Source organism: Gracilinanus agilis, chromosome 2 (genome assembly GCF_016433145.1).
Source record: "Gracilinanus agilis isolate LMUSP501 chromosome 2, AgileGrace, whole genome shotgun sequence".
NCBI lineage: Eukaryota > Metazoa > Chordata > Mammalia > Didelphimorphia > Didelphidae > Gracilinanus > Gracilinanus agilis.
Window position 1 is genome coordinate 507,031,030 of NC_058131.1, and position 23,563 is coordinate 507,054,592.

Consider the following 23,563-nt stretch of genomic DNA (forward strand, 5'->3'; position numbering starts at 1 on the left):
GTAACTCAAGAGTATAAACGTAAATAAAAGTTATTTTTAAAAATATTTTCTTTCTGGTGTTGCATAATTTCTAACCACTGGAATGCAATTTTGAGAAACTGATTGTCCAAGCCAAAAGAAAGATAGGTTTATTATGAAGGCCAAGTCTCACAATAAAGCCAGACTTCTGGTGAAGACCAAAAGACCCCCCAGCACTGGGAGAGACCTTCCTATATACCCCCAAAGAATATCAAAACTTATATACCAAGTTAAAAATACCATGTTAAAAATGGATCAGGATGTACTTCTCATTAGTAGAAGTCGTCACTTCATGATGACTTAAAAGTCACTTAATGGAAAAAAGGTGGAGCAGTGGAGCCTGGACTAGTAACTCACAGGAAAAGAGTGAATGGTGTTGGGTGGTACCAGGTTTCAAACCCTGGGTCAGGCCTATATCAAGATCACGATTATTAGTTTCAGGCCTAGAGACAGGAGATCCTGGGTTCCAATGTGGCCTCTGACCTTGGGCAAGTCATTAACATTAATTGCCTAGCCCTTACCATTACTCTTCTGCTTTAGAACTGATATTTAGTATCAATTCTAAGTCAGAAGGCAAGGATTTTTTTACAAAACAAGACATTCTTTTCAGGGCAAACATTTTTTTGTTCTATGTAAGACTTAAAAATTAGAAGTAATATGATCGTTAATTACTTTTTAGAAAGGCAATTAAGTTGTTTTGCTTGGCAAGTTTTTCCCTCAACACTTCCTTATAACTTTTGTAACTTCATATATATATATAATGGATATCCTATTTCTTACTTTCTCAATGGGTTGGGGGGGGGTGAAGCGAGATTGAACTTAGAAATGAAAATAAAAATAATTTTAAAAATAACTTGTAAAAACAATCATAGTCACAATTAACATCTGTTTAGTCAACTAGATAACAAATATCAACCAAAAAATCAGTTAAAAAAAGAAAAAATATGCTATAATCTTTCCTCATAATATTTGGCTTTAAAATGTTATTTAGAAATTGAGTGTTAATACAAGGTATAACTGACAAAAACTTTACAAAAGTATATTTTCCTTTCTAAGAAAATGATTTCAGTAAAGGACAGGAGAAAGAAAAGTGTGGTCTTTAAAAATCTAAGCTTGTTTTTAAAAAATTAGTCAAAGAAACAATTGTTCTTGACTTATCAAATATGCAATTTAATCTGACAAGAGCATTATTTTATTTTAATCTTGTTTTAGTATCAGTTGACTTAAAACTGTTAACACAGATCTTAAGTGTTTATTTTATGATGTTTGAGAGAAGCAAAATACCTCTGTTCTTAATAATGAAAAATATGAGATACATTATGTTGTTTTTTGTTTTTTTTTAAACCCTTGTACTTCGGTGTATTGTCTCATAGGTGGAAGATTGGTAAGGGTGGGCAATGGGGGTCAAGTGACTTGCCCAGGGTCACACAGCTGGGAAGTGGCTGAGGCCGGGTTTGAACCTAGGACCTCCTGTCTCTAGGCCTGACTCTCACTCCAGTGAGCTACCCAGCTGCCCCCTACATTATGTTTTTTAGGTAACTCTTTGGACACAAAACTTTACATCTTAAGCACTTTTTTCCTATTACTTTAATGTCATTCCACCATTCTTAATACAAAAGTCAGATTTTATTTTATGCTCTTGTACCCTTGAAAGTATTTTAAAAAGGAATGAAATTTAGCTTACCATTTTAGTTAGTTCCCCACATATTGGTGGTTCTGCCTCATTTCCTTGGACCCCTCAGGTCTTTTGACTTTCCTATAGAAAGTAACCTTGTACTTTTAATTCATTTAATTTTTTTATTTTGAACTTAACCACCAAAAATAGCATTTCTATATACAATGAACACAAAAATAGGATTGTATGTTAAATCATCAGCTTTATCTCATAAGCCTTGTGCTCTCTTTGTAAAAGTGCATAATAAACTCCATGTTGCACTTTAAAAAGGTAGGGAAAACCCCAGGTTGTTGGTATAAATGACTGGTCAAGTGGTTTGAGTGACATGACTTGTCTGGGTATACCCTCTTTTAAAACAGAGAGCAAATGGCCACTCTCTGTCACTAGTTAGAGTAGAATGATGGGCAAGGTGATGTAGCAGTCTGTGTCAGGAAGAGAAAACTTCAGGAGAAAGGTATAAACATTTGACTAGGGAATTTTGACTTAACCTAGTCCTCCTTTAGTATCCTCCTCTGAACAGAGCTGCTGCCAAAGAAAGAGCAGTAATGGCCTACTAAGGAATTTTTTACTTGACCTGAGTCTGTGAAAGCTGTCCTTTCAGGGAAAACCTCCACCCACCAATCTCCCTTTGATCTTCTTCTTTTAATTAATCTGATTGCTTTCTAAATATGGTTTGTTGAAGTTTAATGGCAAGGTAACAAAGAACAAAGTTTGGGTAAGAGGGTATTAGGAGTTCCCTCACTGAAGGTCTTAATCAGTAGTCAGTGTCTCTCTGCCCTCCACCAAGCCTAGGATGACCTTCTGAACTCTCTTTGCCTGCTGGTATTTCTAGACTAGCTATCCTAGGCTATTAAGAATAAAATTTAGCCTCTAGGGTTAGTTGGTACTAGGCAGATGATCTTCAGGCTTGGCCAGTCCCCTGATCAGCATCATACAGATATTTCTCAGTTAGATGTAGCAAGGTGTCCTCTGTATAGATATGTGCTCAGATCAAGTTGGGAATCACTTTTAAATGGAAAAATGATATCAGGATCAGGAGAAATGGTCCAGAGTTGCCTCCCACCAAGAGTTAAAGCTCAAAGACACCATCACCACCCCCCTCCATCCCCCCCAAGGCTTCAATGGCTTTCCCTGGATTCTGTTGCTCTAGAACAGTGGTTCCCAAACTTTTTTGGCCTACCACCCCCTTTCCAGAAAAAAATATTACTTAGCCCCCTGGAAATTAATTTTTTTTTAATTTTAATAGCAATTAATAGGAAAGATAAATGCACCTGTGGCCATCACCGCTCCCCTGGATTGCTGCAGCACCCACCAGGGGGCTGTAGCGCCCACTGTGGGAATAACTGATCTGCATTTTCCCATTGCTTGACTGTTTCTGGAAATTCCCTCTTCAAAACTTTCAAAATTGTACTGCTTGTCTGTGCTTCCTTCTCAACATCTTCTGTTCTTTTATGCATTTTTATAAAATGTTTCAGTGGTCCTCCTCTTTTTAGTCTTCATTATTGCTAATCCTTTCCTTTTTTATCTATCTCTCCCTTAAGTAAAAACTGAGAGGGGGGAGGGGAATAACTCTTAAGCATAGTTAAGTCACATAGCTCAGAGATATCTGTGAAATCTAAAGGGCACTCTGTGCTTGGTCTTTTATGCCCTTGTGTGACTAGGCATCCTCATCAATACCTGCATAGCTTCATTTTGGGCCTTTAGGCCAATCAAGTCTTGAAATTAGCTTCCTTGTGTTTTAGTTAGCCCTAGTATCCTTTTGGGGACAAATCACCTTAATATACTTAGAAGGATATAAACATGCTACATAATCTCAAAGCCCTTCATTATCCTGGTTGGAAGTCAGAAAAGTCTGTTCAAACCTCATGTGACATTTATGAACTGTGTAACCATGAACAAACCACTTAACTTCACTGAGCATTAGTTTCCTTATCTGTAAAACTTATGTGAGTGTGCGCGCGCACACACACACACACACACACACACACACACACACACACACACACACACACATATATATAAATCAGCTATTACTTAATTCACCTCAGCAAGCATTTGGTACAGGGACTGTGCTAGGCAGTGAAATGCAAAAGCAAGTCCTAGCTCTCAAAATGCTTACATTCTATTATAAGAAAGTAGCATGTATGAAAATGAATAAATGAATATGTACATATTAAATAAAAAGTAAATTTGAAGCAGCATTAAGAACTCCGGGGATCAAGAAAAGTCTCCAGTTGGAGGTGGCACTTGGATTAGCCTTGAATGGAATCAAGGATTCTTAGTAGAATTCAGGAGGGAAAAAGGATGATCATCATTATTTGCTACTAGATGATAGTGATCGTGAAAGAAAAAAATTGAAAATAACTCTAGAAATAGCAGACTAGATAACTGAGGAGATAGTAATACTGTCAATAAAAATACCTTCTATTTCCCAAGAAGCACCCTAGTTTGAGCCAAATCACCTTAATATCCTTAGAAGAATGTAAGTATGCAAGAAGTACTCCTTATTTTTTCTTCAAATTAGGATAATTATATAAGTATATCATAAATATGTGTTACTGTTGTTTTTCCATTAAAATCCTATTTAGATGTCATATAGAGGGGATCCTGGATTCACTGAAAGCTATACAACCAACCTGAAAAGATTATGGAATATGGTCTTGGAGACAAACTGTCTGTTGTCTGAAAAGCAGCCTAGCTGGGTTAGAAAGGCTCACATTTTGGAATCTACCAGTTCCAAAAGACTACCTGTCTACCCAAGCTTAGAGGCTCCTTAATCTTCCTCTGTTGAAAAAGCATCTACATCAATGAAGTCATAGATGTTTAAAGCATAGGATTTTTTATAGAATGTCTATGACACAAATAGCCCAGAGGTTATCTTAAACACTCTTTCCTTCCCTGCTTTTCTAAAAAGATATATATGAAAGATTATTTTAAACATACATTCATACATGTTTGGTGTAATATGGAAAATCATACTGCCATATTTGCATGGGGAAAGTTGGCAATTTGCCCTAGTTAGAATATAGAACCTGGCATGAGCCAGAGGGCTTGTGCCACCTGGCATTTGGAAGCCAGGGTATAAAAGAGCTTGCAGACCCCGACTTACTTCACCTCCCATTTTGCCCTTCTACCTCTTTGGGGATCCAGGGTGGAGGGAGTGGGAATGTGGGTACTTTTAGGCTAGGTAGGATCAAACCAACTCTGCAGACTAAATACTAACATCTCTTTTAGCAAACCAAACCAACCTTTTAGCAAGAGGATAGTTTTATTTATCACCAAAGAGATCACATCTTTGTGACCCAGGAAAGACCATTTAGCATCTTAAACTTAAGTCTGAGAAGTTAACTGTCCTAGTTCATAGTTTTACCTAACCCTCTTTCCAATACCCTTTCACCTACATCAATAAACCCCTTAGCTTTAATCTAAGAACTTTGTTGTTATTGCCTACCATCATCTCAGGCCAAGCAGGGACAGCTACCTGAACATTCTGAAGTGCTGCAGCAGGGATAAACTCCATTACTGTTGAACAGGAAGTGCCTTATTTCCCTTCCTGTCTGATTCCTACATACACCAATAGGAAGTCACTTCCTTATCAGGACAGGGGCTGTAGAATAATCATCTTAAAGGAGCTTGGTGCCTAGCAAGAGAGAGTTTCTCCTATTTCTCTGCTAGCCTGGGTGCTGGATCCTTGATTTTGTTTACATTCAATTTGAAGCCCAGCCCTGGTACTGGCCCATACCTTCCTCTTTATAGCTTGTCTCCTACTATTATTCCTATTATTATTATTCCTATTATTATTATTATTATTATTATCATTATCATTATTATTAACTACAGCCCCTTTATTTCATTACATTGGAAACCTCCAATACTTAATTTTATTTATGGCTAGAAATTTTTAAGCGTTTTCCACATTGCTTAGAATTGTAATGTTTTTAGTTGGGGCTCTTAGGACTATTGGAACATTTCTATGAATTTAAAATTATTTTGTTGTTTTTGCACCAAGAAATTTCTTACTCTGAAATTTCATAAATACATCTACAAAAGTTAAACTCATTACTCTTTACCAATTTAACATTGGTTTGATTTACAGCTTGAAAAAATTAGTTTGAATATCATTTTGATTTAATTATGTTTTCTTTCAGCTTCTAGCCTTTTTCCATACTGTTACTGTCATCATAATTTGACCCCCAAGCACATTACAACTTTATGCATTTTTTCTAGTAGATGTTAATATTTTCTCTCTAGTGCAATTTAAAATATGCTTTTATAAAAATGAATATAATGATTTTTGTTTGATTTTTAAGAAATGGATGAAAAGAGGCTTTTGGATCCAGGGTTGAAGGCTCTAAATGGATTATGGGATTGTCCTCTGAAGAGCCAGCAGGTGAAATGCCTGAGTGACTGAAGAAAATGGGTGCTAATGCATCTAACTATCCCCATTCGTGTTCCCCAAGGGTAGGGGGAAATTCACAGGCCCAACAAACATTTATAGGTAACTTCATCAATTTTTTTAATGCTTTTCTTTAGTGAATTTAATAGAACTGTGTTTAGAAGAGACTGATGAACTATAGAGAAGTTTTCCTACTAAGTTTTATATATACATATGCATATGTATATATATTTTTTTAAAGAAAGAGACATTTACTTAGATATATATGAGTTTTTAAAAACCCTTGCCTTCTGTCTTATAATTGATACTAAATATCAGTTCCAAGGCAAAAGAGTAATAAGGGCTTGCCCAGGGTCACACAGCTAAAGAAGTATCTGAGTCACATTTGAATCTAGATTCTAGGCTTGGCTCTCTATCCACTGAGCCACCCTGTCCATATGATTTGCCAGTGTTCCTGGCCATTCATTTTGCTATTTTTACTGTAATTGCAAGTTATTAGAGCCACATTTATGCTGTGAAAATCTCTATTGATGGTTTAAATGGTATAATATACTTGTTTGTTTTATCTTCATAGATATTGCCCTGAGTGTGAACCCTTTGCTAGTTATATACATGTAGAGTTGTTCTAATACCTGTTGTTGTTTCAAATACAATGAAATCTTTGAAAGTTAAACTCAATAGTATCTACTCTATGGGAGATATTAGAAGATATGTTGATGATTTATTGAATAAGAGTTACTAGTGATTATAAAAGAGATAGAAAAGTTATTAGAATGAATTATATATTTTTCTCTCAAAAAGGCTCTTATGCTATTACTAAAACCAAACCAAGATTTGGTTTCCTTTTGAAATGAAAAAAAAATTATTTTAAGTAAAACTAATGTAAATTCTCATGACAAAGGTTAACAGTAGAAAATAAGATTATATTGGAAAAGAGAGGAAAACAGCTTTTATTAATTATTTATTTTCTGCTTTAGGAACATCATCCTATTCTCATCAAGGCTATGGATGTGAATCAAAATTATATAGTCTTGATCATGGCCATGAGAAGCCACAAGACAAGAAAAAGAAAACCTCTGGCCTTGCCACCCTCAAGAAGAAATTTATTAAACGTCGGAAATCCAGCCGCTCTGCTGACCATGCTAAGCAGATGCGAGAACTCCTCTCGGGGTGGGATGTGAGAGATGTCAATGCATTAGTAGAGGAATATGAGGGAACATCAGCCTTAAAGGAACTTTCTCTGCAAGCCAGCTTGGCCCGGCCAGAAGCTCGAACACTGCAAAAAGATATGGCTGATCTTTATGAGTACAAGTATTGTACGGATGTAGACTTAATATTTCAAGAAACTTGTTTTCCTGTGCACCGGGCCATTTTAGCAGCAAGGTGTCCATTTTTTAAGACCCTGCTTTCTTCCTCCCCAGAGTATGGAGCAGAGATAATAATGGACATCAATACAGCAGGTATAGATATGCCCATGTTCTCTGCCTTGTTACACTATCTTTACACAGGAGAATTTGGAGTGGAGGACTCAAGATTTCAGAATGTTGATATACTAGTGCAGCTCACTGAAGAATTTGGAACACCGAATTCCCTTGATGTAGATATGCGTGGACTGTTTGATTATATGTGTTATTATGATGTTGTCCTCAGTTTTTCATCAGACTCTGAACTAGTTGAAGCTTTTGTTGGAAATCAGAACTGTTTAGATGAAGAACTTAGAGCTCACAAGGCTGTTATTTCAGCAAGGTCCCCATTTTTTCGAAATTTATTGCAAAGAAGGATACGGACTGGTGAAGAAATTACAGACCGAACGTTGCGGACTCCCACTAGAATTATACTAGATGAGTCCATCATACCAAAAAAATATGCTAAAGTTATTTTAAACTGTATGTATACTGATGTAGTCGACCTCTCAGTTTTGCACTGTAGCCCTTCTGTGGGGAGTCTGAGTGAAGTTCAGGCTCTGGTAGCAGGAAAGCCAAGTTTGACTAGGGCTGAAGAAGCAATGGAGCTTTATCACATAGCACTGTTCTTGGAATTTAACATGCTTGCACAAGGTATGAAATATATTTAATTTTCTATAAATATTCCTTGAAATACAAATTTGTGTTAGAATTGTCAGTTGCATATATTTTTCTCTTTAATTTCGATATTTAAAATAATCATAATTTCAAGAAATTCTGTTTGGAACATTTAGGTATATGTTTTGGCCTGGTCATCTATAACTTTGTCAGTTGCAACAGTATGAAAACTAGGTATGATCCTTGATGTATCCTCCAAAATCCTAGTGATTAAGCAGTAGAGAATGTTGAGTTTCAAAGGAAATCTGAAGTTTAATATATCCAGAGTTCCAAAAATTGGTTATAGGACTTCTTAAGAATGGCCCATATCTTTTTATATTTTCATCTAAGACATTATTTAATTTATCTTTTTAAGAGAGTGTCTTGGTCTCAGCATAGTAATGCAGTTTAATTTATATTAGAGATTTTAGGATGCAAATCTGGCCTAAGTTTAAGCTTAAATTCCTTTATCTTTTGTAACATAAAGTTAATTTTGTTGAACAATAAGTATTCATTTGAGCACCTACCTTGGGCAAGAGGCTATACTAGAGGCATCTGCCATCTTTTATCTATATCAGAAAGATTTTGAATGGAAATTTCTGGTATATTGTGTTAAAATTTTTAGTTCTATATAAATGGAAGAGGGAAAATAGAAACAATGTCATTCCACAGAATTTAAGAGAGTCTTAAATTTTGCTCATGGTTCTATGTTTATATTTCCATGACAATTTTGTGTTTGGAAAAGTCTTTGAAAACCACCTTAGATGACATCTATGGACAGCACTAAAGAAGCAAAGATTTAATCAAAATCAGATTTGTCAAGAGAAATTTAAATAACTAGATAAATTTTGTGATTAAAATTGGCAAAGAAAGATATCATTGAAGTTAGGAATGCTACTTTTAAGTTCTTAAATATGAATAATTTGTATTGAGTTCATAAATTATGGCTCTACAAAATTGAGATAAGAAGTGCCCTAGACAAAACCTAGAAGTAATGGTGGAAATTGCAGACAGGCTAATTTTGTCTCTCTTTATAAGGTAAAAACTAACTAACGATTACAAATCATTAAGATGCTATTCATATTAGAATGGACCTTTTCAATAATTAATGAGTTCCCCTCATAGGAAATTTTCAAGCAAACCAATAACAATCACTTATCAAGCATTTTTAGAAGTAAGGTCCATGTTCCAGGTACATTTATCAGCAAAGTCACTTCCAACTCAGAGATTATGTGATAGTATCAAAATATCAATAACAGTAGGAGAGAAGTCATCTCCTCAAATCCTACACCCCAAAAAAAGGACTTAATAATTTGGGAGAATAAAAGTAAATAAGCACATTTTTTCATGGGGACAATTGAAATATTTAAAATGTATTTTTATTAACCTTTCCAGTAATGTTTGTTCTATTTTATTATTTTCACAATGATAATTATGACACATTTTCACAATAATGATCACAATGATAAATTCAAAATGCTCTAAAATTAAAACTTTTGTTTTTTAAAGAGAATTCAACTGTACTAGTAATTCTGAAATGTTCCTAATTCAGAAAAATGTAAGAAAATAGTGGTAATTTTTCGGGAAATACACTAGCAGCTAAACCCTGACTTGGTGAACTGTTCCACAAAATAGAATTGGGAATCACTAGTACAATAAGAAAAACTCAAAATTTATATCATTACCAGAAAGGCAAAATATTCAACTTCTAAATTTTTTGAGATGTTTAAATAAAAGAGTAAAACCATATTTTTACACACATAGTATTTTCAGAAATGAGAGAGAAACCCCAAATTACTTAAAATTAAAAAAAAAAAAAAAACTTAAAATTATAGTTAAGCTACAACTGTTGGTAAGTGCTTTGAACAAGGACCCCTTGACCCTAATTCCTTTACTAATAGTCTTCCTTTTTGTCTTGACTAGGGTATTTAATATCCTAGTATATGACAAGATAAATTATAATGTGGACTGTCTTGAAATCTTGACTGCTGCTAAAACAATTTCCAGTCTTTTTGTTGCATGCATATAGCTTCCAATTTTTACAAGAAACTAAAAAAATTGACTTTTAATTTGTTCCCTGGGAAAATCACAGCACTTTTATTTCAGCTGTTTGTGAAAACCCATCAATATGTTTTCAGACATTCTTAAAGTGAATTTAGTAACAAATAATTTAAAAGATGTGTAATAGATGGAACAACATGCTTTTAACAAGACTAAGTTGTATTCTTCTGTAATACTTTATTGTAAAAGAATTTTAATGATATTAAGCTAATTGTATCATTGCAAAAAGGAAAATTACTTAAATCGTTTATTAGCATACTTTACTGAAATTTTTTTTCATTACAAGATTCATTGAATGCAAAATGTAAAATTGTCTGGTTAAAACCTTTTTTTTCCCCTTGTAAACATTATTATAGTGTTTGAGATACTGAAAGGATTTTGTTTCCTTTTGCCATTCTTTCCTTAAGCATACTAATATGACACATTTTAAGAAGTTAGATATATTTTAAAACCCAAAGTCATAAAACTATTTATTAGATCTCACCTTAACTAAATTGTCCAGTCTTTGCAGTCAGTATAGAAATATCTTTGTCTCTCTCTCCCACCTTCTTGCTAACAATTTTCCCCCTCCTTCCCTACCAATATGTATAACAAGGATTAATATTACAAAAATATTAAACATTCTTTAAGTCTAATCTCCGAGATCAAAATATTTGTTTGCAAAACACCAATTTTTTACCGATTGGTAGAAAAAGAAAATTTTAATATTGTTTTGGAATAGCCTTCAAATGTCAATTATGCTTTGATAAAACATCAGTGAAAAAATTGACTTATTTTTCTAGAATTTTTCTTTCTGTAAAGTAATTTACCACTTCTTGGCATTTTGGCTAATATCAAATATAGTATATGTAAAGTAAGTTATGCTGAGCTTCTCACTTGTTATGACCCACTTCAATAGTTATAGGTACTCTTTGTGTTTCTGTAACTGCTAAAATACCCAGACTTAAAGAACAAGCACCAAAATGTCAACCATGCATGCATTTTCTGATATAAAGCATTTTATATTGCTTTTAAATATTTATAGCTGTGCTTATCATAAGTATCACTGTTTGTACTTTATTTAATGTGAACTTTATTGTTAACAAGATTATTTTCTTTATCTTTTTAAATTTATCTTTATCTGGAATGAGAAATGGCAGAATGGAGAGAAGGAAGACTTGAGTCCAGTCTCTCCCTCTGACTTATACTTTCTATATGACCGTGGAAAAATCAGTTAACATCTCAGTGTCCTAAAATCATGATCTCCAAACCTTTCCCCTTTCCCCATATTTATAAATAACATACATGATTCCACACGAATTGAGCTGTCATCTTGGAAGTCAGGGAGGCCTGAACGAACTAAATAGCTTTGTGACATAGGTCATTTAACCTCTTTCAGCCTCAATTTTCTCATCTATAAGATGGAGATAATGCTAACACCTTGTAGGATTGTTGTGAGATCAAATAAGAAACATGTACTTCGCTTTGCAAACCTTAAATCACTCTGTCAGTGTTAGCCATGTAATTATAAAGTAGAAGAACTTATTGTATCAGATCTATTTCCCTTCTTAACTATATGTAAAATGAGTTTTAAATCTCCTTTATTAAGGTATATGCTTAAAGCAGTAAAGAATCTAGAAAATTATAATCTTCTGAGTTGGTTAAACCCTAAAGACTCAGTTCTAAAAGATCTTGAAGAATAGTTAGTCTAGAACCCAAAAGCTTATATTCATATAAACCATTCATTTGCAAAACGTTTGTGTTTAGGTCTATAAGTTAATCATGGTCATGTTCCACACATTTACCTTCTGATTGATTTATGCACAATATTTCACTGTATCTGCAAATCAGTGGTTTGTTGTGCCTATAAGAAAGTAAGCAACTTATTTCTAAATAGACAGATTTTTTTTTTCAGAATACATTAGAAGCTTCGTGACTTCATCATTGGGAGTACTCCCATCACCAATACAGATCTCAGTCCCTCTTTGCCTTAGGAGATCTTTAGGAGTTAGCTGTAGCCCCAAAAAACTTCATTGCCAAATAATCAACCTAATGTAAGTTAGACTTTCAGAACCTAGACATATTGCTTCTTGTATAACAGATGGTGGCTAGGCTTTCAAATTCAAGCCTTTCCACAAATATGGCCAAACCTACCAAAGGTTTTGTCATCTTTTGAGAGCCCAGGATTACCTTCATCCCAGAATGAGGCCTCAGAAAAAGACTTTAAAGCTAGATATGTATCCAGAATGATATACAAATAAATGAAGGAAAGAAACTATCCAATTTAGCATTGTCTTTTAGAAAATAAATAGTATAGCATCAAATTGCAGACTAAGCACTGCAAAGCTGGGGTAGCTTTGCCTTCTTAAGTGATGCTATGGATATCACATTTGACTTCAGCCCTTAATTTAACTGGCTATAAACACTGAATGTTGTGTAGTAAAGCAGATTTGCAAACAATGAGCCCTCAAGCAGTATTTTTCCAGTTAGTATTTTGAAACACACTCTTGTAACCTGTTACTTAGTTTCCTACATGCTGTGCCTTACCTAGAATGACTGTTATTCTGTTCTATATCTACAAATTGTTGGGATTAATTTTTTTCTTATTTCTTTACTATACCTCCTAAAATAAAGACTTACAGAGAAGGATATAGAGTTATGTAAACAAATATAATAGACTAAATCTCATCCAACTTTTGTCCTCAGTTTCTAACCCAGCCCTTTCTTTTTGTCAAACGTTACCCTTTGTTCTTTAATGTACCCAAAATGAATGCTAGTGCTCCAAAGAAATGTAGACTGCTTCTGGTTTTAGTAATGGCTAGAAATGAAAGGAACAGGGACATGGGTAGAATTAAATTTTTTCCAAATCAAATGGCTACCTCTTGAATGAAAGTGGGCAAAGATAAGTATTATGTTTTAAGGATGCTAAAAAATAATTTTCTATAATGTGTTATGGCTTCTATTTCTTACTGACATAGTAGTCATTCTGGCTTATAACCATGACATGGAATAATTCAGTATAATAAGTTCACAGTGACAGAATTAGATACTAAGTTCCACTAAGCTGAAGTCTCTTTCTCTTGTTTATAGCACCACACATTCATTTGCAGAGGAGATGTGATAAAAGGTCATATAATCTTGTCAGTAGAAGAGGCAATATTTAAACCCATCACTAGATGAAAAACTAAGATATGAAAATGAAAAATTATATTAACTTATTTTTTAAACACCCTAATTTTGTTAGGGGTTTATAAGGCTGGCTAAATACTATACTAGGTATATATACAGCAGAATATATTTCTTTTCAGATCCAAGTTGGAACTAGAGTGATCTCTAAGGTTCCTTCTCAGTCTGAAATTTTGTAATTCTGTGACTTGTAGCTAAATAAGTATAATGCACGGCCATTTGGTAAGGGACAGAGGAGATCACTTTCCACTGTGGGGTTCAGGCAAAAGTTCATGTAAGAGGAAGATTTGGAGCTGGACCTTTTAAGAAAGAGATTACAATATAGAAAGAAGGAAAAGGTATATTCCAGGCCTGGCAAGAAGCCTATGGGAATTCAAAGGCATTACAAAACATGGGAAACAATACAAAATTGCATTCTTCAGAGTGACCTAATGACACTCTCTTACGCCTTTTCTTCAGTGTTTGACACTATTGACCATCCTTTCCACCTGAATTTTTCCTGTCTTGAGTTTTTGTGGTGCTAATCTCTCTTGGTTCTTCTCTTCCTTTTCTGACTACTCCTTAGGTGTCTTTGCTAGATCATCATTCATCTCACCCTCTCTGGGTAGAACCCCAGTCTTCTGTTCTGTATTCCCTTCTCTCTCTACATACTGTCTTAGTGCTCTCAACAGTTCTTAGGAATTCAAATATCTTTTCTATGTAGATATCTCCCATATCTATATTAATGTTCTACCTTAGTGCTTTTTAAATATATATATTATAATTATTTCATATCAGGGCACTTCAAGAATCACAATGTAGTCTATTTAACTTAACACTAAAGGCCTTGATCAAAACTCACTTATCAGTGCAATTAAACTCATATTGATTTCATCTACTCTGAATTTGCCATAATATTTTAAACTTGGCTCTAGCAGCTTTGTTATGAATGGTATAATAAACACAGAATCATTTTTTTGATCTAGTGATAATAATTGCAAGTTAAAGTAGACCATTACAAACACCATAATATCAGATGATTAATTAGGATAAGCTAACAAAATGGAGCATAATTTTGTATACCTCTGTAAAGCCATGCTTCAGGAATATCTTGACAAAGGATTGAAAAATATAATCAATAACAAATTGCTTTTACATAACACTTTAAAGTTTACAATGCACTGAGAAATAATTAAGGTGCTCCAATATTAACAAGTAATTCTGTTCTAACAAATCTTTCATGGCTTGTAGTCACTTGCTAGATAACTCTGCAAGTAAAAGTCTGAGACTAATTCTCACATTGTTATTAAATCATACCATGGACCATTTATATTTTCACTGATAGCTGGCTAACACCTTCCTCATGTAAGAGGTTGATTAGGGATGTATTCCACACCTTTCTACCATCATTTGTAGGCATGGATGATTATACATTATAAATTGCATGTCCTATAGGCTCTTAAATGCAATATGTCTAAAACAGAACCAGTTATTCTCTGAAATCCATCCTTCTTTCAAACTTCTCTGTTGAAAGAAATTAGGCACTTGGAACTAGATGTTTTATAAACATCTTTCAAATTCATCATGTTCAAAACTGAACTAACTTTCTTTCTCTCTAAACCCTTCTCCCTTCTATACTTCCTTATTACTGTCTAAGATATTACCATTCTCCCAGGGCTTTTTAGGCTCAAAACCTCAGTGTCCTCTTGTATTATCACTTTCTATTATACCCCATCCCCTACCTACCATAGTCAATCTGCTGCCAAGACCTGTCTGTTTAACCTTTGTAGCATGTCTCAATTATCTCTTCTAATACTGCTTCCACCTGGGTACAGACCTTCAACTTCTCACGCCTAGATTATTAGAATAGCCTGCTGGTTGCTCTGCCAGCCACAAATCTCTCTGCACTCCATTATATCCACTATTCAGCAAAGAGTGATCATAGTCTTCTCTCCTACTCAGTAAGCTCCAGAAGCTCCAGAATCAGATACATCCCTGCTTGGCATTCAAAGCCTTTCATAAACTGTCTTCTCCCTACCTCCCACATTTGCAGTCTTCTTACAACTTACTCCTTCCCTGCACTTCTCTCCATTGGAGGCTGGCCCAACCTCCTTGCTGTTAAAGGAATAAGACATTCCATCTTTTAGCTGCAGGCATTTCACTTGACTAACCCCCAATCCCTGGATTTCTTTCCCTCTTCCAGCTCCTAGCTTCCCTGGCTTTAAGTTCCAGGTAAAATAGGAAGCCTTTTCTGGTTCTCCTTAATTCTAAAACCTTTCTTCTATTAATTATTTCCTATTTGTCTTATATATAATGTTTATTTATGGCTTTCATCTTGTCCCTTCCGATTAGATTATGAGCTCCTTGAGGGCAGGAGCTGTCTTTTTCCCTGTCTCTGTATCCCCAGCACTTAGTTCAGTGCCTGGCACTTAGAAGGTGCTCAGGAAATGCTCAGTGACTAATTTTCTGTTGAGGACATCTCTCTAGGTACTCAGGTTCATAACCTTGGGGTCATCCTTGACTTCTCACTCCTTTATCCCTCACTCCCTGTATCAAATTAGTTAACATATCTTCCTCCACAACATCTTTTGTGTCCCTCATCATCACCTCCTTTCCATACCTATGACCCCTGTCCTGGTTCACATCCTCCTGGTTACCTCCAGCAGCCTTTCTCAACCTGGCTGTTATACATTTCCTTCATACACTTTACATTTCAGCCATACTGACACACATGTTCTTTATATATGTATTAAGGTACATGGTATTTCATTTCCTGTCTCCCTGCCATTGTATAGGCTGCCTCTCAAGACTAGTATGCATGTCACCCTCACCTGCTCTTCTGAGAATCCTGAATTTCATTCAAACCTTAGCTTATACACCACCTACCTGGAGCCTTTCCTTAAACTCTCAGCTTTCAATTCCTACCTATCTTCCCAAATTGTCTTCTAGTTTTATATTTACATATATTAAGGATTATAATCTAGAACTGTAAGAAATTTTTTACATTTTGCAAAAGAAAAAACTGAGGCCCAGAGAAGTTAGGGCATCATAGCCAGACAGGTATTTCCAGAGGGTACAGTATTTAATTTCATGGTATCTGCATTTCAGCAAATATTTAAGTATATTATGTGCTATTGTGCTATGTGCTAGCTACACAAAAATAATATATGAAAGTCTGTCCTCAAGGACTACATATATAAGAATATATAAAATATTTGAGTTTGAATTCCGCAAAGCTTGTCTTCAGGACTATGCCAAGTTTGCTTAAATGTCTTCTCTTTCCTATTGCATTCATCTACTATAGTTTGTTCAGCCATTCCACAATCGAAGAGTACATGCCCATCCCAGTAGATATTCTCTGAGATAGCTACTGGACGTCAGAGTTGTTTTGTTCCATAGGCTTCTCCATTACTGTCCTGCTTTGTCACAGTAAAGAGCCTTCTTTCCCACCACAAAACTAGGCAGGGATACAAGACAACTAAGACCTTAGTCACTAGGGAATGGACAAACAGCCTCATGCCTTTGTCTAACCCTTGTTCTCAGATAGCAGTGATTCCTTCTCCCTACCCCCCCCACCCCCTCACCCCCTATGAAGATCTCTGTCTCAGGAAAGCAGTATTTTACATTGGAAAGAGTGTATGTTCAGAGAATATCAGTTCAGATACTTGCTCTCTACCCAGTAGTAACCCCTGTGATCTTGAGCAAGTCACTTAAACTCTCTAAACCTGTCTCCTCAACTATAAAATTATGAGGTTGGAATAGATGACTTCCATATCTGCCGCCTCTAAATCTGTGATCCTTTGGTCTTAAATATTGAATATAGCATAGCAAACATTTATATTCATGTTATTTTATGAAGTGACATGTTGCTTCATCAAGATTGTAAGCTGTTATCCTAAGAGAATCAATGTAAATATTCATGAATGACAAAATAATTGTGTTCCTTCCTTGCTTGATCATAGTTGAAGGTAAAGAGAGTGGAATTTTTTTGAACTATTTATCTATTTGTTTGTTTTGAGGTATTTTTCCATGGTTACATGATTCATATTCTTTCCTAGATGGCTGAATTTTGACAGTATCATGAAGTTTGCCTTTAGCATCCTCAGCTTTATCTTTCTTTGACTTTTTATCCCCTTCCTATCCTCCCCATCAGGGGTTTAGTGCCTTCTTGTCCTCTCCTCAGGGTAAGAAGGGATTTAGTAATACATTATTATATCTATTTGTATGTTTTTATTTAACATGATTTTTTTCAATAATGATATCAGTGAGGACAAAAACAGCATCAAGGTCATGTACCATAGTGATGGTAAATTATTTAACTTGAAAAGACTATTTATTATAAGCTGACTAAAATGGAGGGAGAATGGATGCATGATTTTCTGTTAGCAGATGATTGTACATATAGTGCAGCCTCTGAGACTGAGATGCAACAAAGTATAGATCACTTCTGCCACTTGTGCTAACTTTGTCTGATAGCACCAATAAAACAGGTTCACCCCTAGCCAGCACTACAGCATCTATATGTAGAACCATTGATTACAATGAATGGAGAAATTTTAAATTCTATGGACAAGTTCATTTACTTTGGCAGTATACTTTCCAAGGATGTACATATAGATAATGAGTTTGACACATGAATTGCCAGAGCTAGCCCAGTGTTTGGGAAGCTCTGAAAGAAAACTTGGGAAAGAAGAGATTTTAGACTGCCTACCAAACTGGAGGTCTTACTGAGCCATTATCCTGACCTCATTGTTATATGCCAGTGAAACCTAGACAGTCTGATAGCAAGATGCCAGGAAATTGAATTACGTCCATTTGAATGATATCTTAGGAAGATTCTAAAGATCGCCTAGCAAGATAAAATACTAGACTCTGAGGTCCTTTCTCCAACTGAACTGCCAAACATTTAAATTCTACAAGTAGAGAGTGAAACCTCAGTGGGCTAGCCACATTATTCAAATGCCAAACACATGTTTTTCTAAGATTATTTTATGGAGAACTCACACAAGACAGCACTCACACAGAGATAAGAAGTAATACAAAGCTACTACAAAAGGTCTATTTAAGGAATTACTGTATAGATTGAGAGACATGGGAGACAGTGGCACAAGACCACCCTTGCATGGCTTGCCTGCATCAAAGAAGATGCTGTGCCCCATAAGCAAAGTAGTTTCTCAAAAGAAACATGAGATGTGCAAATTTAGAGACATCTCCATCCCAAATGTTCTTATGGGCTACTTTATGCCCCACTTATGGTAGCATGTTCTGTATTGGCCTGGATCCACATCCATATGTGTATAATTAGTGTGTATCCTTTATAAGTACAGACACCAAAAAGAAGAAAAACATAAAATACCTATATACATATACAAAAGAATCAAGCAAGAAGGGAGAGAATGATCCATTGATCCATAGTGTCAGATATTGAAAAGGATGAAGATTGAGAAAAGGCCATTAGGTAAGGCAATTAAAGGATCATTGGTAACTGAAGAGAATAATTTCAGTTGAGGGATGCATTTGGAAACCAGATTTCAGAGGGTTTAATTTTTTTCTTCCTATTTTTATTAGTAATTTGTTAAAATGATGCATTTTTAAAATTCAGGTTTTTTAAAATTACATATGTTATTTTGCTAGTTCTCTGGGGTTTTCTTTCTATACTGTTTTGAATGGTAAGGATAAGGGATCTCAGAAGCCATCAAGTCCAATCCTCTTATATTACAAACGAGGAAAGTGAGTCCCAGTTAGGATACCCAGCTTGCCCAAGGTCACAGCAATAATAACGGAGTTCCTATACAAACCCAGGTCCTCTAACTCCTCTTTTCATTGTATTATACTATCTTTTTTGCCATTGTAGGTATCTCAAGTTTTTTTTCTTTCTTTCTTTTTTTTTTTCTTTTTAATTCCTTACTTTTCTGTCTTAGTAATAACTCTAAGGCAGAAAGGCAAGGGCTAGACAAACAGGGTTAAGCATAACTCTTGCCCAGAGTCACAGCTAGAAAGTGTCTTGAGCTCAGATTTGAATTCAGATCCTCCCAACTCCAGGCCTGGCTCTCTCTTCACTTATGCCACCTAACTGCTGTAAGTTCTGTTTTCTCATCTTAATCCTATAACTAGCATTTCTAGAACTATGTCAGGTGATTATGGGAAAGGGAGCATTTTATCTTTGCCTTTATTTAAGGGGAAAATGTCTTTTTTTCAAATGCAGAAAATAGCTCTTAGTTTTAGGTATCTTGACCTTATTAAAGAAAAGTCATTTTTTTTTTAACCCTTAACTTCTGTGTGTATTGGCTCCTAGGTAGAAGAATGGTAAGGGTGGGCAATGGGAGTCAAGTGACTTGCCCAGGGCCACACAGCTGGGAAGTGTCTGAGACCGGATTTGAACCCAGGACCTCCCGTCTCTAGGCCTGACTCTCAGGCCACTGAGCTACCCAGGTGCCCCAAGAAAAGTCATTTTTATTAGTTGCTTTTGAGATAAATCTTTCACTATAATACAGGTACAACCTCAACTTTGATGCTTGTTCTCTCATATGGGTTAGGCTCTCAAGGTGGTGGTGGTGACCAGTTAAAATAGATACTGCCACAAGGAAAATCAATCAGTCAACAAGTATTTACTGAGTTCCTCCTATGTGCTACACACTAGGGATATAAGCAACAGGGCTGATCATGATTAAAAAAAACCCAGCCCACAAAGGGGAAATTGTAGGATTCTTTGACCCACTGATAAGAAACTCTAAGATGTCTTTGCAATTAAAACTCTTCTCTTTTCTCTCTGTTCTTCTGCAGACTACTTGTCATTACTTCTTTTCTTTCTCCCATCCCTCCAATACTACATTAGCAGTAATGGATTCCAGTTTCTGAATCCTTCCTCCTACTTAAGTCTGAAGCTGTTTGATTCACAGATCTCAATCTACCTTGAAGAATGGCAGTACTGTCATTGGTGGAAAGGTTCATCTTAAAGTAGATACCTAACTCTACCACCACCAAGAGTAATGCATAGCTAAACTGCCTCAAGAATGGGAATACAGGATCAGTGAGATGATCTTAAGTTATTTTTCTGTAAGAATTGTATTGTGATTTATTTTAACTCTTATTCCTGTCATTTTCATCTTTGTTTTACTGCTGGACACTTTTCCATTTTATTTGAGGTAGTAAGGGGTAAATGAATCCTAGGTTACCTCTTACTCTTCCATTTTCCTCTTTTATATTTGATGATTGAGAAAAAATATTTTTGTTTTGATATTATCTGTACTTTTATATAGTACTTCAGGGAGCTATGATTTTAGCAGAAGGAGAAGTCTTGATAGCCTGTTAATCTTTTTTCTATGTTTTAGGGATGGTCTTCATTAGTTGACTTCCAATAGTTTTTTTAGTCATTTCATGGTCAACTTTCTAGACTTTGTTAGGCCAGTCCTCAGATAACAGAAAAATAGTTCCTTGTGAGACTCATACTCAAAAACCTTTCCCACTAGGTAGATAATAACCGCTTGTTTTGTTGTTGTTTCAATCCTGTCCAACTCTTCATGGCTATATTTTAGGTTTTCTTGGCAAAGAAACTGGAGTAGTTTACCATTTCCTTCTCCACCTCATTTTATAGATGAGGAACTGAGACAAACAGGTTTAAATGATCTGCCTGGCATCACACAGCTTAGTTAAGTGTCTGAGGACAGATTTGAACTCATGAAGATGATTCTTCCTGAGTCCAAGCCCAATGCTATATGCATTGCATTACCTAGATGCTTATATATTCTTATGGGGAAAACCAGGAGAGTTAACTTAAATATTATATGTGGGTTCAGAAGGGTGAGTAGGAGACAGGAATGGACAATAAATGGAGATTTAACAAGTTAGGGAAACTGGGTTTAGCTGTTAGGGGAAATGACTGTTGACAGGAGTGACAGTTAGGCCCTGACTGTCACCCTGCTCCACCTAGACTGCGATAAACACAGAGTATAATAAATACACACACTATGGGAACTTTAAGGTACAAAGAAAACAAACAGGGAAACAGTTTAATTGTTTTTTGAAGGCATAGGAGATGGGGTGAGGTGAAACTATGTCTAACTGCCCAGGACTAGAGTCGACCTGAGGAAGAGGCTTGGGTTTGGGTTCCCACAACTGATCCAGAGATGTCTTCAGGATACTAGGAACCAACTCCTCCACAGCCGATGATCCAAAGGTAACCAGGTAGGGAGAAATGTCTGCAACCTGTCCACCAGAACACAGGCCTCTTCCCTACTCAGAGTTGAGTTGCAGGATGATATCTTCAGCCTTTACAATCTTCACCTATCTCTAAGATCCCAGGTCAAATAGGGACTGCTGATTGTAGTTCTGCTCCAAACCCCTCACAAAAGAGCAATGTCTGTTGCTTAGCTCTCTCTTCTCTACCCCTTGCATTCTATTCAGAATGTCCAAGACTTTCCAGCAAAGGCTTTTTTCCCTAATATGCTTGCAAAAATCTACCTTTATACTTTTAAAGTCTATACCTATTGCAATATGTATATGTATATAATTAGATAGAATTGAACAAATAGAAACATAAGTGTGGCATGTATCTTAAAATAATTTAACTTTTTATGTTCCACATATAGTTATAGCCTTGCCACAAACTAAAAGCACTCTACCTTAGAGTAAAATTCCCAATCAAAAAAGATGGTCATAAAAATAGAGATTTTTCAAATACATAAAATGAAAAATGTTTACAAAAACAAAATCAGTGAAGGTAGAATTGGAAAAGAAAATGTAGGTTGGGAAAAATATTTGTACCACATATCACCAATAAAAATGTTTATATAAGGTGGAGGAGGAGTCGGAGTCAAGATTGTGAAAGCATGGCAGTGGTCTCCCCTCCACAAACTGCTTCGAACCTAGAAATTCCTTCAGACTTAGAAAATCACCAGACCAAATCTTAATGGAGCAATTCAGGAAAAATGAATCTTCTGATAAACCCAACTTAGCTATATCCATAGATATAGAATGAGAGATCTGTGAACAATGGATACCAAGTTAGAGCTGGAGGAGGAACTAAGAAGAGCATTCTATTACACAGGGAGAACTTGTCCTCCAGCATAGACAGCAGTCTGGGGATTCTGCCAGACTCATACTGGCATACATATGCCACCACCATGGGCATAGGTGCCAACTGGCAGCCACTATGCAGTTCTGGGTCACAGATCCTAGGGGGAATGAGGAGACCTACACAGAAGGGGGAAAGCTATTTTTCCTCAGTATAGGGAGACTTTTCAAGTGTTGTGCCATAAATTCATAAGGCATCAACAGTGATGCAGCTCACACCCCAAGCTCAGAACAAGGTCTGCAGAAAAATAAGCAAGACTGAAGTTCAAGACCAAAGGGGAGCCTACAATTTTGCCACTCTGAACCAACAGCACTTTCCAGCTGACGGATAGAGGCAAAGTTCAGCAAAAGGATACTCTTGTACTCACCCAAAGCCAGGTCAGAAACTTGCAGAGCTCAGACCAGAAAGGGGCACAACAATCAGACTGCTCATGATCAGACTACTTTGGGAACACTGCAGACTTGGAACTTCCCTAATCTATCCCTGAAATCCTGGAATAACACAACATTCAGTATTCCCAAGAAAGCAACAACCAAAATCAAAGGACCAGCCCAGACCTTCCCCCCAGAAACATGACAAAGCCCCATCTTAACATCAGAGTCAAGAAGTAGGATGGAAGAATGGGCAAACAAAAAAAAGAATCCCACCATAATGAATTATTAAGGTAGCAGAATGCTTAAGACATATGCAAAGATGAGAATGACTTCAAGTTATCAACAGTATTTCAGAGAAAAACATAACTCAGTCACATACTCTACCAGAATTCCTAGGAAAAAAATCAAGTTTAAAAAAAGAATTAAAAATAAATATTTTTTATTAGAAAAATGAGAATACATGAGAAAAAACATTAAAAAAGAAATGAGTGCTACAAAAGAAGTGGAAAGAGAATTAATGAGGTCAGCACAAAAATTTATAAAACTTTACCCAAACATCAAACTCCTTGAAAATTGGAGAAGTCAGTGGCTCCATAAGGCAATAAGAAATATTAAAAACAAAGTCAAAAGGCTAGAAGAAAAATAGAAGGAAATCTAAGGTTTCTGACTTAAAAAAAGATCTAGGAGAAAAAAAATTTATAGTCATTAGACTGTATTAATACCATGATCAGAGATTCGGCATCCTGTTTTAAGAAATCTTTA

At 35.6% G+C, this 23,563-nt stretch overlaps 1 protein-coding gene across 1 annotated transcript in view; it reads left to right on the forward strand.

The window, feature by feature from the left end:
• Window positions 1-23,563, forward strand: part of BTBD7 (BTB domain containing 7) — a 104,864-nt gene that overhangs the window by 41,316 nt on the left and 39,985 nt on the right. Inside the window, exons 2-3 of the mRNA XM_044665034.1 lie at window positions 6,004-6,191; window positions 7,067-8,146. Of these exons, the coding sequence (XP_044520969.1) occupies window positions 6,110-6,191; window positions 7,067-8,146 (1,162 nt within the window). The 5' untranslated portion in view covers window positions 6,004-6,109. The remainder of the gene's footprint in view (window positions 1-6,003; window positions 6,192-7,066; window positions 8,147-23,563) is intronic.